At 52.8% G+C, this 14,336-nt stretch overlaps 1 protein-coding gene across 4 annotated transcripts in view; it reads right to left on the reverse strand.

Moving 5' to 3' along the window:
- The window catches only part of DNMBP (dynamin binding protein), a 35,549-nt gene extending 23,760 nt beyond the window's left edge, over positions 1-11,789 (reverse strand). The window contains exons 1-4 of one of the 4 annotated variants that reach the window (XM_056352951.1): positions 4,789-6,170; positions 4,505-4,670; positions 2,862-3,040; positions 360-482 (exon numbers count right to left, since the gene is read on the reverse strand). In XM_056352951.1, the coding sequence (XP_056208926.1) occupies positions 360-482; positions 2,862-3,006 (268 nt within the window). In that variant the 5' untranslated portion in view covers positions 3,007-3,040; positions 4,505-4,670; positions 4,789-6,170. Of the gene's footprint in view, positions 1-359; positions 483-2,861; positions 3,041-4,504; positions 4,671-4,788; positions 6,171-11,733 lie in introns of those variants that run through there. The other 3 variants (XM_056352949.1, XM_056352953.1, XM_056352950.1) reach the window with 3 other exon arrangements.
- Between the last annotated feature and the right edge of the window lie 2,547 nt (positions 11,790-14,336).

A 14,336-nucleotide genomic window follows, 5' to 3' on the forward strand; every position in this document is an offset into this window, starting at 1 on the left:
AAGATACATGCTTCTGGCTGCAGAGCCATGAAGGTGCACCAAAGCTTTGATTTCTACCTCAAATGCAAGTCTAAGATTTGGGGATTGGAGGGCAGTTAAAATGCAGCTGTAAGTTTACGTGATCGGACAATCCAGATTTTTGGAGTTTCAAGAGTAGTGATAGATCATGAAAAACCAGTATCAGAGTGGCAGAAGCCTGAAGGTCCACAGTAGATTTGACATGGCCCATGTCATGAGGTATTAGGAAATTCCCCTCTCTCTCCCATCACTCTAGGCAAGATGCTGTGACTAGGTTCATGCTTCTGGAAAGACAGCTGAGGGCTGTGAGATGCAAAGCAAAGGAAGGGAACAGAAATTACCTCTCTGCAATGACAAGCTCCCTGGCTCTTGAGATGTGAAGTCACTGGTACAAACAAACAGTTTTTCCCCCTCCTTCAAAGGGGGAATATCCACAGGTTCCACAAAGCTGCTAGGAAACTGTCCTAAAATGAGAAGCAGTTGTCAGTGATGAGTCTTTCCTGTAGCCCACCACCACTCCCTCCACGCTTCTTACAGATTTTGGGATCTATTCATCTCTTGCTAAAGGAAAATACCCAGCTACCCAGGGCGCCTCAATAGCATGGTGGAAGAGGAACAAGTTTGAGAGTCAGGAATTCCTGAGGTTTTAAATACTTGAGAGCTAACAGAGAACAAAAAGCTTTGTGCCCTTGGCTCAGTCCAGGCAACCAACAGGCTGTGTTCATTGCTGGGACTGTGCCACCAGCATGGAGTTAGTGGGAACAGACATACTAGGTTTTCTCTGCTTTCATTGCTTGCTTCCCAACTCAGAGCCATGATGAGGACTGAGAGACCCAATAATGCTGGATCATGAGTCTTCTGACTGGGCACATCCATCTGGTGCTCCTCACTCTGTAAAGCTTGGGCCCTATGTGGCCTCAGCACAGAAATCAGGTCACAACACTCGGGATGACCACATCTGTGAGTGACAGGCTCTGTCACAGCTTCAGTGTTGCTGAGTCTCCAGAGGCCTTCCCCACTTTATCACCTCTGTGCACCTACTTCACCATGGCACCCATTGCTGGATGCCCAGCATTGCGAGAAGGCCACAGCAAGACGGGGCAGTGCACACTTGTCGGCCATCATAAGATAGCACTCAGCTACTAATTTCAGTCTGTACGTGACGTGGCAGAGCCCACTGCAAAGGTCACTAAAAATGTGATTCCCATCTTTTGTAATTTGTGGCAATAGAGTACGATAGAGTATGGGCTAGTAGGACTTCTGGCATTCACTCTTGATGACCTCATATGGCATCCACGCTGTTCAGTAAAACCTGGAGACACCATATCCTAGACACCCATAACTTTGCACTGGGTTTAGGCAGTTTGGCATCTGCTGTCATTAACCTGAGGTGCAATGAGCATCCCACAGGCTGCTAACCTCAGCGGCTTCCTTCACAGTTTTAACCAACTCTACTTCTTTTTCCATGTCTTTAGTTTCCTGCTGTGTACATGGAAACAACCTAATGCTGTTACAAAGAAAGTCACAGAGCTACATTAGTTATCCCCCACAGAGTTCTAAGTATTATTATTGGTAGACTGCAGCACCTCCACAGTTTCTATTCAAAAGTGCTTTTTCAATTCCCTACAACTTCAGCTTAGAAAACTGGGCAGAAAACTACAACAGCTGTTCCACAGGAAAGCAGGAATGCAAGTGGGTTTTGAGTTACAGGTCATTAAAAACCATTTGGTTTGACTTTAGCATGTTTCTTGATCTTTGAGCTATGACACACATCTGTTTATTGTTCCTTAATAGCTTCATCTTCTTGACAACAAGCACATCAGTTATGCTGGGAGACAAAACTGTGGTGAAGAAGATACTGGTGATTTCTACAGAAGTAATTTGTGCCCAGTGACTTCAGCAGCAGCAGCAGGATCAGGTGCCCATTCATTCAGTGCCATTTATCAGCTACATGGAGCACAGGAGAGAAGTCCCTCTCTTCACTTTTGCTCCTGTCCATCTCTGTTTTAGCCAGGAGACGACAGCTCATGGCTGTTAGCAGCAGCCAAACTGCTGCTGCAATAGCAGCCCCATCTCCATGGCCAGGCATGAAACTCCAGTCCCACCCTCATGCTGAACACAGGCTTATGCTTTGAAGTGGCCTGGTTTTCATCTCCCTGAGAGCTCACATATCCTCTCAACATGAGTATTAAGATGAGAAAGAGCTGCTTAAACAGAGACCACAAGACTTGAAGTGTTTCACTAAGAGCAGTTTGCTGCTTCAGAAGTTTCTCACACCCCTCCAAAAATTTAAGAGACTTGCACACTATTTCAGGTGCCCAGATATTGATGGCAGCTTGTGCAGGAAAGTGCTTTAACGTGGAAAGGAGGAAGTGGAGCTAAGTCAGAGTGCTTGGAGGGACACATGGACTCTGTTGCTGCATCTCCCACTGACTTGACCTGACAAGGTCACTTGGATGTGGATGCATTTCCGCTCTCAGTGCATCTGTTTCCTCTCTCCCCTTCCACTGCCACAGCAGATCAGCACATAAACTAGTCAGGAAATGGGCTGTCTCCCCACAGAGGACAGAGCAACTAGTACTGTGAAGCTCTCACCTCCTTGAGAACTGACCCTCCACTAATCTCTCTCAAAAAACAACAAATGAGCAGTATGAATAGCTGACACAAACCTGGCAGGAGACCAGTAGCAGCAACCCATGCCCTCAGTCCCAAGCAAAGTCCTTTGAAAGATTTAGTAAATCAGATCTGGTCCTGCACAGTGCTGGCCAAGGGGAGGTGTGCTCATGAAGTGGATGTTTAGCTGGCACATTATGGATCCAGGTACAGGCATTTTCAGCTCTTACCTGTGACACCTTCCTTCTTGCCGAGGAGCCAGAACTCATCCACCACGGCCAGCACCTCAATGACATCTCCCACAAAGAGGGGCAGCTCTTCAGAGACGCTGGGACAGAAATCAAAGACTGCTCGTACCACGGAGCCAGCCTCCATTGTGTGGAGTCTGAAGGCGGATCAGTACCTCAGGCTGAGACACAGAGAGAAGTTTGTTAGCAGCCAGAAACACCTGAAATTATCACATATATGCTCAGAAAGTAAAACCCTTCCTGAGCACAAAAGGCAGGAACAGTGTGAGGGGGTTCTGTCCTGAGCTCCCTGAAACCCCTTGCCATGTGAAGCATGCTGCAGGAACCAAGGGTCTCCAGCAATGCAGCCCCCATGGTCTAACATGCCTTGTGTAGCCCCACTGGCTATCTCTGTGCGGACACGTGGTTTTGCTGCAGCGGGGGGAGAAACAGCAAGAAAATTGGAAGTGAATTCCCATCAGGAAGGAAGCAAGAGGAGGGGAGGAAGCTCAGCATTTCCCTGACATGCAGGGCAGGGCCCTGAGCCTGCCAGGGCCAGGTGGGCAGAGAGCACCACTCACTCACATGATCCCACCATGTATGCTCTGGCAGGATGGGCACAGGCATCCCCCTCCCCATGCCATCAGTTGGGGCCACAGGAACCATGTGCTGGAGCAGCGTCATACTTCTGCCCAGCAAGAGAAGAGGCACAAAGTCCATTCAGGCAAGCTCACTCCACCATCCTCTTCCTGTCTCTGCTTGGGTCCACCCAGCCTGGGCATCCTCAGACCTGGCTGAAAATGCCCCTTCTGCCTTCTAGGTACCACGCTCAGCCATGCCCTGGGAGGCCTCACCACAGCTTTTGGTAGAAGCCAGGCTGAGATGAGGGTGCAGACCCTGTCCAAGCCTCTGGAAGCCAAGGCTGAAATGCCTTCCGGCAGGGGACCTGAAGGCAGGCAAAGACATCCTCATCAAGGGCTATGTCCTGAACTCCCCCTTCCTCTGGAAGCAGCTGGCAAGCCAGGACACTTTACTGTATCATCTTTGCTTTGTACCAAGCAGCCTTACACACCAAGGCAGCAACAGTCCTGCAGCTTCAGCTGCTCCTTCCCCTCGTCCCAGACCCCTCGGGAGGGGAACGGAAAGGTGCATCTGTCCAAGGCAACCAGAAACACTAAGATTATTCCTCTACATCTGCACCTCAGATCAGTGAGTGCTTCCCTTCATCTTCCTGTCCCACTGCAATTACAGGCAAAGCACGACACTGCTGACACTTCTCCAACGTGCTTTCAGAGCCCAGCCCTGTGAAACACTGGGACGTCAGCATGCCCCCACCAGCCCCCCCCCCTACACAGCCTGCTTTCCTCCAGCATTACAAGCAGAGTCTCTGCTCCATCCGGTCAGGCACAACTTCCCTGCAATGGGACCCAATGTCCTTCCCTCCCAAAATGCCTCCGCGCACGGTGGACGGTCACCCTCCAAGTGCCACCCAGCCAGTGACACCCTTCCCTTACTCAGCATGGCTCGTCAAACCTTCCTGCCTAGCTAACAGCAGAAAAAGCACAGTGACAACACACAGCACCACCCACAGCAAACACACAGGGCCCCCGGGGACCCCATTTGTCCATAAGCCGCGCATGGCCCACCTGAGCCCGGGAGAGTCAGGAAGAAGGGAAGCTAACACAGGGAGGAGAAAAACATTCCCGATGATGAGGTGCAGCCAACTTCCAGTGAGAGTGCCAGTGGGGGAGCCAGCCAGGGAAAGGCTTTCTGCTGACAGGACCACTCTGTTTATCCAGTCCAACTCACCTCCTGGGAACAAAGCGGGTTTGTGCTCGGCAGGAACAGCTTCCTCAGCACGTCCCTCCCCACCCCCAGTGTGTCCCTGCTGCAGCCAGCACGCTGCACCGCGGCCCCTGGCCACCCTCACCTCTGCCGTCCTGCCCGCCACTCCGATTGCTTTCCACTGCCTTTCCCGTAGCGTGTGGGCTCCTTGGGGCACAGGCTGTCCCTTTGTAGCCAGCGTTGTGCTGGCTGTACAAACAAAGAGCCCAATATCCAGCAGCCGACAGCACTTCGCCACCAAAAAGAGATGAATGGACTGGAGTGAATCAGGAGCACAAAGAGCTGCAGTTCAGGGTAGCAGGAACCTACTGAGGCAGAAGGAGTAACAGTATTAAAAACATGACTATGTGGAGCAGGGAAAAAGATGGAAGAGCCATCAATTAGCTTGGAAACACTAAAGACAAACACTGAAGAAAGGATCATTGCCCTGTTCAAGGTGGGGTGGCTGCGACAGGCTGCTACATGCTCTGACAGCAGCAGCAACAGGCATAGCAGTAGCAGCCCCTTGCAGGCACCTGGGGCTGCGCTGCACCCTGCAGATCGGCTGCCAGCTGAGCTCAGGGTCCTAGGAATCCTTGCTATACTCTGAATATGAAAACTTCACAACTGCACTGGGCAAAGGAGGAAAAAAGTACTGCAGATGTAATTGCTGCCATGGAGTAGTTTCTCCAGGCGCACATGATGGTACAGCGAGATTTCTTGCATTTCTTCTGACCAAAGATGTAAGAGTGGACTAAGGATTGCAAGGATTACAGCCCATGTGCTGCAGACCCAAACCCTGGCTTTGCTGCAGATACTGGGGCTGAGGATACAGCCTTCCCACTGCCCAGGGCTCAGTTCCTGCCCCTGAAAACAGCAGTATCACTTCCTTAACTCACCTGCAGCTCTGGGGACCATTAAAATGTGCAAGGTTTTCCAACAAAACAGAGGATCCAAGATGGGGCAGGCAGGATTGCAGCTGTTCTGCCATTAAAATATGGGCACTAACATATTCATGTGAAAAGCATTCCCTGACAGGCACTCCATGAGGTAAGAAAGCGTGATGTAACTTCTGAAACTGCCAAAAAAAGAATCCCAACAAGATTGTGCTCCCTCAGCAGTATGAAGAAGAGCAGGATCACTCCCTGACTCCATCTGAGTCTAGACACTATGCCCCTATTTTGAAAGCAGTGAATCAGTCTTGCTCCATAACATGAACTGGACACAAAATAATATGTTTTTCAGGACCTTCAGCTTGTCTTACTCCTTGAAGAGCTGCCTGCCAATGTTTTCTCAAAGCCTTCACCTCGAGAAGGAAGCCTCCCAGCATCTTCCAGACTAGAAACTTACTGAGACCAACTCTTCTGGCTTAATGGTAGACGCAACCTTCTCCCCGATCCACCCTAGATCTGGTGAAAACAAACATTCAGGAACAGCTCGCGAAGAGGCTCCAGCAGGAAAGGAAGACTGCAGGGAGAGCTGGGCTCCGCCTGTGATCCCCAGTGAGTCACGGCTTCTGACAGCCGGCCAAGTACCATCCCCTCTCACCTCAAGGATGGGTGATCCCTGCCTGCTAGGGGGAGGGGGGGAGGGAGGACTCCACAACTGAGCAAACACTGGGACTTCAGGCTGCTGGCAGAGGTCAGGACTGCGAATTACAGGATTCCTGCCCCCGCCTAGCAGCAGACCCACATCCAAAGAGAGCCTCACTGTGCAAGTATGAAGCTGCAGCGCAGCAGCGAGTGAGCCCCGCTGAGAACACACTGTCTCGCTGCCTGGTCCTGCACAAACTAGGTAACACATGTTCCTGGCGCGCAACTGCAGCCTGCCTGGTGCCAAACTCCAGCCCTGACACAACAGCATTGTGCAGCAAGGCAGAGAGTGGATTCCCAGGGCATTAATCACTCCTCCCAGCCTGCCTGCCTGCATGCTCAGCACACATTAACGTTACCTCCATGAAAGACTGCCTATCCCATTTTGCTGCTAGCTCTGGAGCCTGTCTGGCCTGATGAAAGGAGGGTCCAGAACCAAACGACGGCTATTAACTGTTACGATATTGTTTTGAGACCTTCAGCACAGACTGGGTCAAGCCACAGCAGCCAAGAGAAGGCATTTACATACTGACTCTTGACATCATCTTGTATCCCTCCTCTCTTTTTGCAGCAGAAATTGGGCAGGGTAAGAAGTCTCAGACAATGGACTCACCAGCACCAAATAATTATCAGGCACTTGCTCGAAGCGCCATCACTTAGATGGAAGCAGACTACTGAAAATAGTGACATAAATGCCCTTTTTGCATCCTTTTGATGGTAAGGGTGAGCAAATGAGTCTGGTGAGTTTCTGTACCTTAAAAATGGGAGTTCTGTCTTCCCTATTTTTGCTGAGAGATGCTGAACCAAGGATTTCAAGCATTTAAAGAGATAAGGCAGCAACATGAAGAGACCATTTTAGGCTGATTACAAAAAGTTATTAACAGACCCCGTAAAAGGAGAGACACAAAATGTTTGCAGACAGCTAATCTGCAGACATAATGAAAGTGCTGATCAGATCATGAGATAAACAGTACTAATGGATAGATACCACAAATTTAGCAGCAAGAAAACCAGACTTCACAGGCACTACCACCAGTTGTTTCCCTCTAAATAATACTTTTTTCAGCTTCTCACTCAAGAAGCAGTGCTGTTAGCTATGTATGGTCAGCATAATAGCACTGTAACTGAAAAACTAACATTTCACCAGACTGACCAAAACTGCAGTATGGGCTTCCACAGGCACAATTGGTTTGCACAAGAGGGACAAGTGAATTCTTGTGCAGCACACGCCTCAATCTCTATAAAAACTTTCGAGCCTGTCTGAGCAGCAGACCAGGAAGGAGTCAGATTTCCAGAAATGTTCCTAAGTCATTTGTTGCAGAATTATTAAAGAAATTAATATTAAAAATATTAAACAAATACTGCCAGTGAACTTTTTTTTTAAAATTTAAAAACTCCATCAGTTTCACCAAGGTCTTTTCATGACTCCTTCCACTCATTATAGCTCAATGCCTGTTCACTGAAAATGCAATCCATCCCCAGAGCTGGAGACCCCTTTGGCCCCGTTCAGCGCACCCTCCAGCTGCTGGGTCCGGTTTCAACAACAGATCTGCTGCAGCTCTTGCTGTGCTCTAGGCTGCAGGATCAGTACCTAACATGCAGTGGGAGGAAACCAGGAGTGACACTTGCCTTCCCACATCATTGTGACAAGCACAGAAGCTTACCAACTCCATGCCAAGGCATTCCTACCCTTTCCTGCTGTTGCTCCCTGTGGTCTCCAAATCTGGACAGCCCTCTTTCCCTCCTCCTTATCCCACTGCATCTGCCCAGCCCGCACAGTCCTCATCCACACTTCAAGAGTAGGACATTGCCTGCACATCAGCATGCCCCAACTGTTCACACCAGCCTTCAGAGCTGCCATCACCCACAGTCACTCCCCCTGCTCGGAGCAGAACATGTCACTCTGTAACTCCCGGAGGTCCTTGCTCGCCTGCACATTCCTGGGTGGAATAAGCCTGTTGAGCCAGGCTGCCTGGGCCCTGGCTGGAGATAGTGCCAGTGCAGGACTGGGGCTCCAGCAAACTGCAGAGCTGACCCTATAAATCCTGACAGAACGGCCAACACAGCAAGCAGGGCAAAACCCCAACTAATGGTGTAGAGGAAAGGAGCCTTCTCTCACCAGGGAAATACTGACCGCTGCAGCCTCTTGTTACGAACTCTTTGCCTCAGCAGATCCCAGAGTCCCTCCGCTGAGCTTCACACAGTGGGAAACATGAGATCTCTTCTACACTCCACATCCTAACCCCATATGGCTCACAGGAGGAAGAAGAATCTCCTCACTTTAAAAATAAATAGTTTCTTTTGCTTCATCTGTGATCTGCTATACAAAAATCATTGAAATTAACAGCTCTAGGTTGGATCATCAAGCCCTCCAGATCCAGGACAACCAAGGACAAGGGCTGCTTAAGCAAGCTGTGGCTTCCCACCACACATGTGCAATGGTTTGGGGTATTTGCCACAGGAGGTCTGCCACATACCACACAAATCGTTCAAACCACTTCTCTCCAGTTGGGCCCTGGCTGTCACAGTGTTTTCACCTGATCCACTGCAGGACGTGGCTGAGGACACGCTGGTGGCATTTGCATGGGGTAAGCGTAGCGTGGGGAGGAAGGAAGAAGAGCTTGTGCTGGGCCAGACAACAAGCAAATGAAAGTCATCTGGAAAGTAGAGCACAGCATCAATTTTTAATGCAAAGCAGAACACCTTGCCAAAACATGTGAGCAAGGAGACTGTGATGGATATTTAATCTCTGGCACTGGGGACCCAAGCACGCAAAGGCCAGAAGACCAGCTCAGGAGACAGGAGTTTCCCAAATTCTGTGTGGAGTGGCTGCAGGCACCTTTACAGACCCTGTTACAGAGTCCTGTTTTCTCCCACCCTGAGGCACATGGCTGTCTCTCTTGCCATTTTTTCAGACAGGCTACAATGACACAACTTACAATCAGGAACAGACAAAACCCCAAGAGCAGCACCACTTCTGCTGTGCAGTACCATGGCAGGGCTACTGGGGGTAAGTAGTATACAAATGCAAAATTAGTCATTATACCTTGAGTACATATCCAAAACAGGTTGAACTGGGGCTACAAGGACATTCCTTAACACTGGAGCACTTGACTTTGCACCCTGAACCATATTTTTCAAGATAGCTTTTGGACAGAAGCCCATTATGGTGCTTTGGTTGCTGGGCAGGGAGTCCAGAAATCTGGAAATTACTTGAGTTTGACTTTGAAGCTCTGCTCTTTGCCTGCCATCACTCCTGTTCTGTGCTGCTCATTATCTCCAAACAACCTAAATCCCTGGCAGGGATTCTGCTGATACCTGGTAACACGTGTACCTCTTCCTTTCAGAGCCCCTAGGTGCTCCTGAGAAGAAAGCAATAGATTTTATTTCCCAACCGAACGGTTCTAAAAATAAAAGCTGTGTCACTCAGAAGTGGGGTTAAGCAATCCTTAGAACATGATTAGAAAAATACTTTTGCTGGAGGTCAAGGGGAAATTATCAGTTAAGGTAGTGAAGTGCAAAGGTAATCACAATTCAGGCTGTCCCACCCAAGCTCACATCACCACCATCACGAAGTCTGTCTGAACAGTCATCCACTGCAGGGACACCTCAACTGCGTATAGAACCCCGAGACGTCACACAGCCATGCTTCCACAATGGCTAGCAGAGCCAGTGCTCTGCAGACTGCAAGTGTCACTCCTTTCCTCTCCCCTACTGCTCAGTTCCTCCTGTCCCATTACCAAGTTAACATTTCTCTAAAATCATTGTATGTTTGTATTGGTTTTTAACATCACTGCTAATCCTAAGCAGAACATCTGGAGAGAGAACTGAAACCTTTGGCCTTGGCAGAGCAGAGATTTCAAGAACAGGACAGCAGAAGCCCGCTTGGAGCTGTGGGCATTATCAGCACTGTGCAGGGCCTCACAAACAAGCAGGACACATGCAGACACAATGCCCAGCATGACTTCCAGCCAGAGGAGTGAGTCAAGATGAGGGGGATGATGGTGACATCCTATAGCACAGTACAGAGGCTGTATTTGGCAAAGCATCTGCACAACTGCAAATTCCGTCTACAAACTCTTTCATGCCTTTTGCAGAAGAAAAGACAGAACCACAATGGAAGCGGAGGAGAGCATGGCAGAGGCAAAGGGAGAGAAAGCCTTTTCAGAAGAAACTAAAACTTATGGAAACGTGGCAAACCTCAAAACAGATTTAATGCTCATGACACAGCTACAGCCTCCCGAGATACTGTGGCAAGGAGGACAAGATGTGAAAGGACAGAGGTGGGGGAAGTACTTCAATCGTGAGGAACTGCAGCAGAGACATTTGAACCCAGAGGCCAAATTGTGTCAAGGATGGGGATCAGCTGAGGCACTGCTCAGGGTCAGTACAGGAGCAGCAGCAGCCTCTGAGGTGCTGAGCGTTAGCAAAGCCTCTATCCCCTGGCGAGGCCACTGGATTCTAATTCATCTCTGTTACAAAGTACAAGGCGAGGGTGTCATGCTGGTGGCAATGCAGGGGGATTTGCATTTGCCGGTGAGAACCAACGGGGAACTCTTGTGAGTTTCTCTTCTCAGGCTGACCAAGCAGAGCAGATGCTCTTCAAGGACCACCTGGGGAAGGCGCAGCGCTGCAGCCTGCGGCTTCTGCTCTGTGTGCAACCACCTCTGCCACCCTTCACCAGCGCTACCACCCCTGGCTCATGGTGCCAGACCACTCAAAGTCCCGCACACCCCCACTGCTTCCACAAGGCCAGGTGCTCCCCGGGCAACAAGCAGCCCAGGCAGCGCCAGCTACCACCCGCTGCACGCCTGCCCGGTGGTGGGTCATCCCCCGGAACCGGTGCCCGCACGGACATAGCCAGAGGCCAAAATCCCTGCGGATGCCAGGCAGGACACACACAGGTGGGCAGCCCCCGCTGTAGCCCACCGCTGCTCCACGCTGCCGAAGTGCCCCAAGTACCCCCAGGGCAGCGCGGGCGCCGTGGGACGGAGCCGGCGGGCACGGCGAGCACCCAGCTGGGCGCCCTGGGCTGCGGGGCCTCAGCCCGGCTGCCGGCACCGGGGGCGAGCACCCACCTGCGGCAGCGGCGCCCACCCGGGGGAGCAGCGCTCCGGCCAGGGGAACCCGCCACCCCCGGGCCGGCCAGGCGGCCCAGGGCAGCCCCCGGGACCGGCAGGGCCTCGGCCTCGGCGGGACGGCGCGGGGGGAGCGTGCCGGTACGGCGTGCGACGGCTGGAGGCGCCAGGCGGGGCGGGAGGCGGCGGGCGGAGGCGGGGGCCGCGGCAGAGGCGGGGGGGCGGGCCGCGCCGGGAGCCCGGCGGAGGCGCAGGCCGGGCGGCCGCGGGGGCGCGCGGGGCGGGGGGAGGCGGGCGGGCGGGCGGCGGGGGCGCGCGTAGGACGGGCGGCGGCGGGCAGGGAGCGCCCGGCTCCCCCCGACCGCTCCAGCGGGTCCCTACCTTCTCCCGGCCCGTCCGGGCGCCGCGGCCGCTCCGACCCTGCGGGTCCCGCTCCCGCCTCCGCCCCCCGCCGCCCTCTAGCCCCGCCCGGGCCCCGGCCGGCCCGGCCCCCCAGTGCCCGCCCGGCCTCGCAGGGCCCCGCCCGGGCCCGCCGCCTGGCTCCCTCCGCAGGGCCCGGCCCGCGGCTGGGAGGCTGCGGGCAGGGCTGGCGGGACGGGCTTGGTGCTGCTGCGCGGGGCCTGGCCCGCAACCTGGGGATCCCGGGACCCCGGGTGTCATGGGGACATAGAATCACATAGAACGGTTGGGTTTGGAAGGGACCTCTGGAGGTCATCCAGTCCAACCCTCTGCTAAAGCAGGTTCACCCACAGCAGGCTGCACACCGTCACGTCCAGGCTGGGTTGCCAATGTCTCCACAGAAGGAGATGCCACAGCCTCTCTGGGCAGCCTGTCCCAGGGCTCGGTCACCCTCAGAGTAAAGAAGTGTTCCCTGATATTCACATGGAAGTTCCTTCTTGTGTTGTAGTTTGTGCCCATTGCCCCTTGTCCTGTCACTGGGGAAGAGGGGCATCCCCCTTTCCAGCGCCACTCGCCCCCCCTGGCGGCCCACAGGGACACCCCGACATGGGACAATGCCCAGGGTAGGGTGCCAGGTGCGGGGACATGGGGTGCAGACACCCCCGTGGCCACCAGGCCGGGAATAGCACCTGTGCACCAGGCACCCGTGCTAGGGTGCTGGCAGAGCACCCGGGGCCCGGTGCGGAGCAAGGCAGGCAGTTGCCTGCGCAAACCCTCTCTGACTTTTTCAAAGCGCTGCTGCCTTGCAGACACGAGCAGTGCCGGGGCCTCCCTTCCCTGCTGTTGCTTTCTCCTGGGAGTCTCTTGCTGCCTTGTGGGCTTCAGCTTCGGCAGCAGCCGACGAGTAGGTCTACGCTGTCCATCTGGTGCAGTCTCAGTTTTACTGCTAGGAGCTGGCTTGGCTGCTTAGATACACCGTGAGATCATGCCAGAGCACCAAGATGAAGAAAACCAAATAGCTCCCCAGCAGAAAACTGTGACAGGGAAGGCCAGTTTGTGCATCACATGGGTTGGGCACACCGAGGACAGTAGGTCCTGCACTGGTTTTCCTGGTAGGCCAAAAAAAGCCTCTATGCCCCAAGGGATACCATCCCTCAGCAACACGCTGTAAAGCCCCTAGTCTCTCAGTCCCCAGAACAGTTATCGCTGTTTGGCACTTGTTTGTGCATTTAGCTACACTTCTCCATAGCAACCACCCAGATCCCAGCTTGGCTTGCTACCAGCTAGGCGCGGGGTGTGCAGAGCACGTTGCACGCACTGCTGTCAGTCGTGTCGGTATGTGCACAGGCTGGGAGCTGACTCCCCGTCTGCTCTCCTGAGGCGGCGACCCACACTGCTGTCATGGTGCGATGCTGTTGATGGCGTCACATCCACCCTCCCCACTGGGGTTTCTGCTCATCCCACAGCTTTGATTGTAAGAGTTTTGGTTCATTCTTCTGGGACTGGCTTCGCTTTGTTTACATGGTTCTCCAGCATCTGCATACAGTTCTGGTCTCCTCATCTCAGAAAGGTTAAAAGAGAATGGAATAAGGTTTGGAGGCAGGCAGTAAGGATGCTCAGGGGCATGGGAACAGACTGTACAGTGAACAACTGTGTAGGCTGGGACTCTTCAGCTTGGAAGAAGGACGCAGTGTGGAGGAAGAGGTCTACAAAATCATGAGTGGCCCAGAGAGGATGGGGAGGACTGTTCGCTGTGTCTTCTGACACAAACCCGTCAACTGCTTTTGCCTTGACTGGAGCCTCAAAAGAATGTGAAACCACTGCACTGCAGATGTTGCGTCCAAGGGTTTAGCTCCCTATTTTGCCTACACTTGCAACATTGGGGGCCAAGTTCATGGCAAGTCTTTGAGAGCCCTGCTTAAGAGAGTGCTGCCTCAGAAACATTTTGTAACCATGTTTTCATGTGGAGAGCTCGGCCATGGGCAAGTGGAGCATTACCAAACTGTTCAACACAAAAATATTCAGAGCTGGGAGGAGAATGAGCTGAACAAATCCCACCCCAGAGAGAGACAGTCCTCCAGAAGGTTGTATCTCATAGGAACCCTCTTCTAGGGGAAAAAGCATGCAAGTGAGACTAATTTTACTGCTGCACTGCCAACCCCACAGCAGCCTCTGAGGGTGAGTGTTGTGGCCTCCTGGGTTGGCTGTCCTGTTCTAGAGAAGAAATCCTTCTCCTCTGACTATGCTGGAAAGTTAAGGGGAGTTGAGATGGTCCTACATATTCTAGGACCACAAGAGGGCAACATGAGAGCACCCTGCAGCCAAGAGGCTCAGCTAGGCAACCCATGACACTGCTGGGATGCGGGTGGCATGGGCAGCTCTGTGCAGGCTGAGCATCACTCTGTCCAGGGACAGCCTAGCTGAATTAGCCAACTTAAGGCCTCTCCCTGGGAGCCCTTTCCTTGCTCTCAGCTTCATACGCATCCTCAGAGGTGAGCAGTTAGCTCAGCCCCCTGAGCTGGTGCCATGGTTGGGGGCAGCAATATCTTCCCACATGTGGGTCAGACACATGGTAACAGCAGACC

The sequence above is a fragment of the Falco biarmicus genome, chromosome 9 (assembly GCF_023638135.1).
Source record: "Falco biarmicus isolate bFalBia1 chromosome 9, bFalBia1.pri, whole genome shotgun sequence".
NCBI lineage: Eukaryota > Metazoa > Chordata > Aves > Falconiformes > Falconidae > Falco > Falco biarmicus.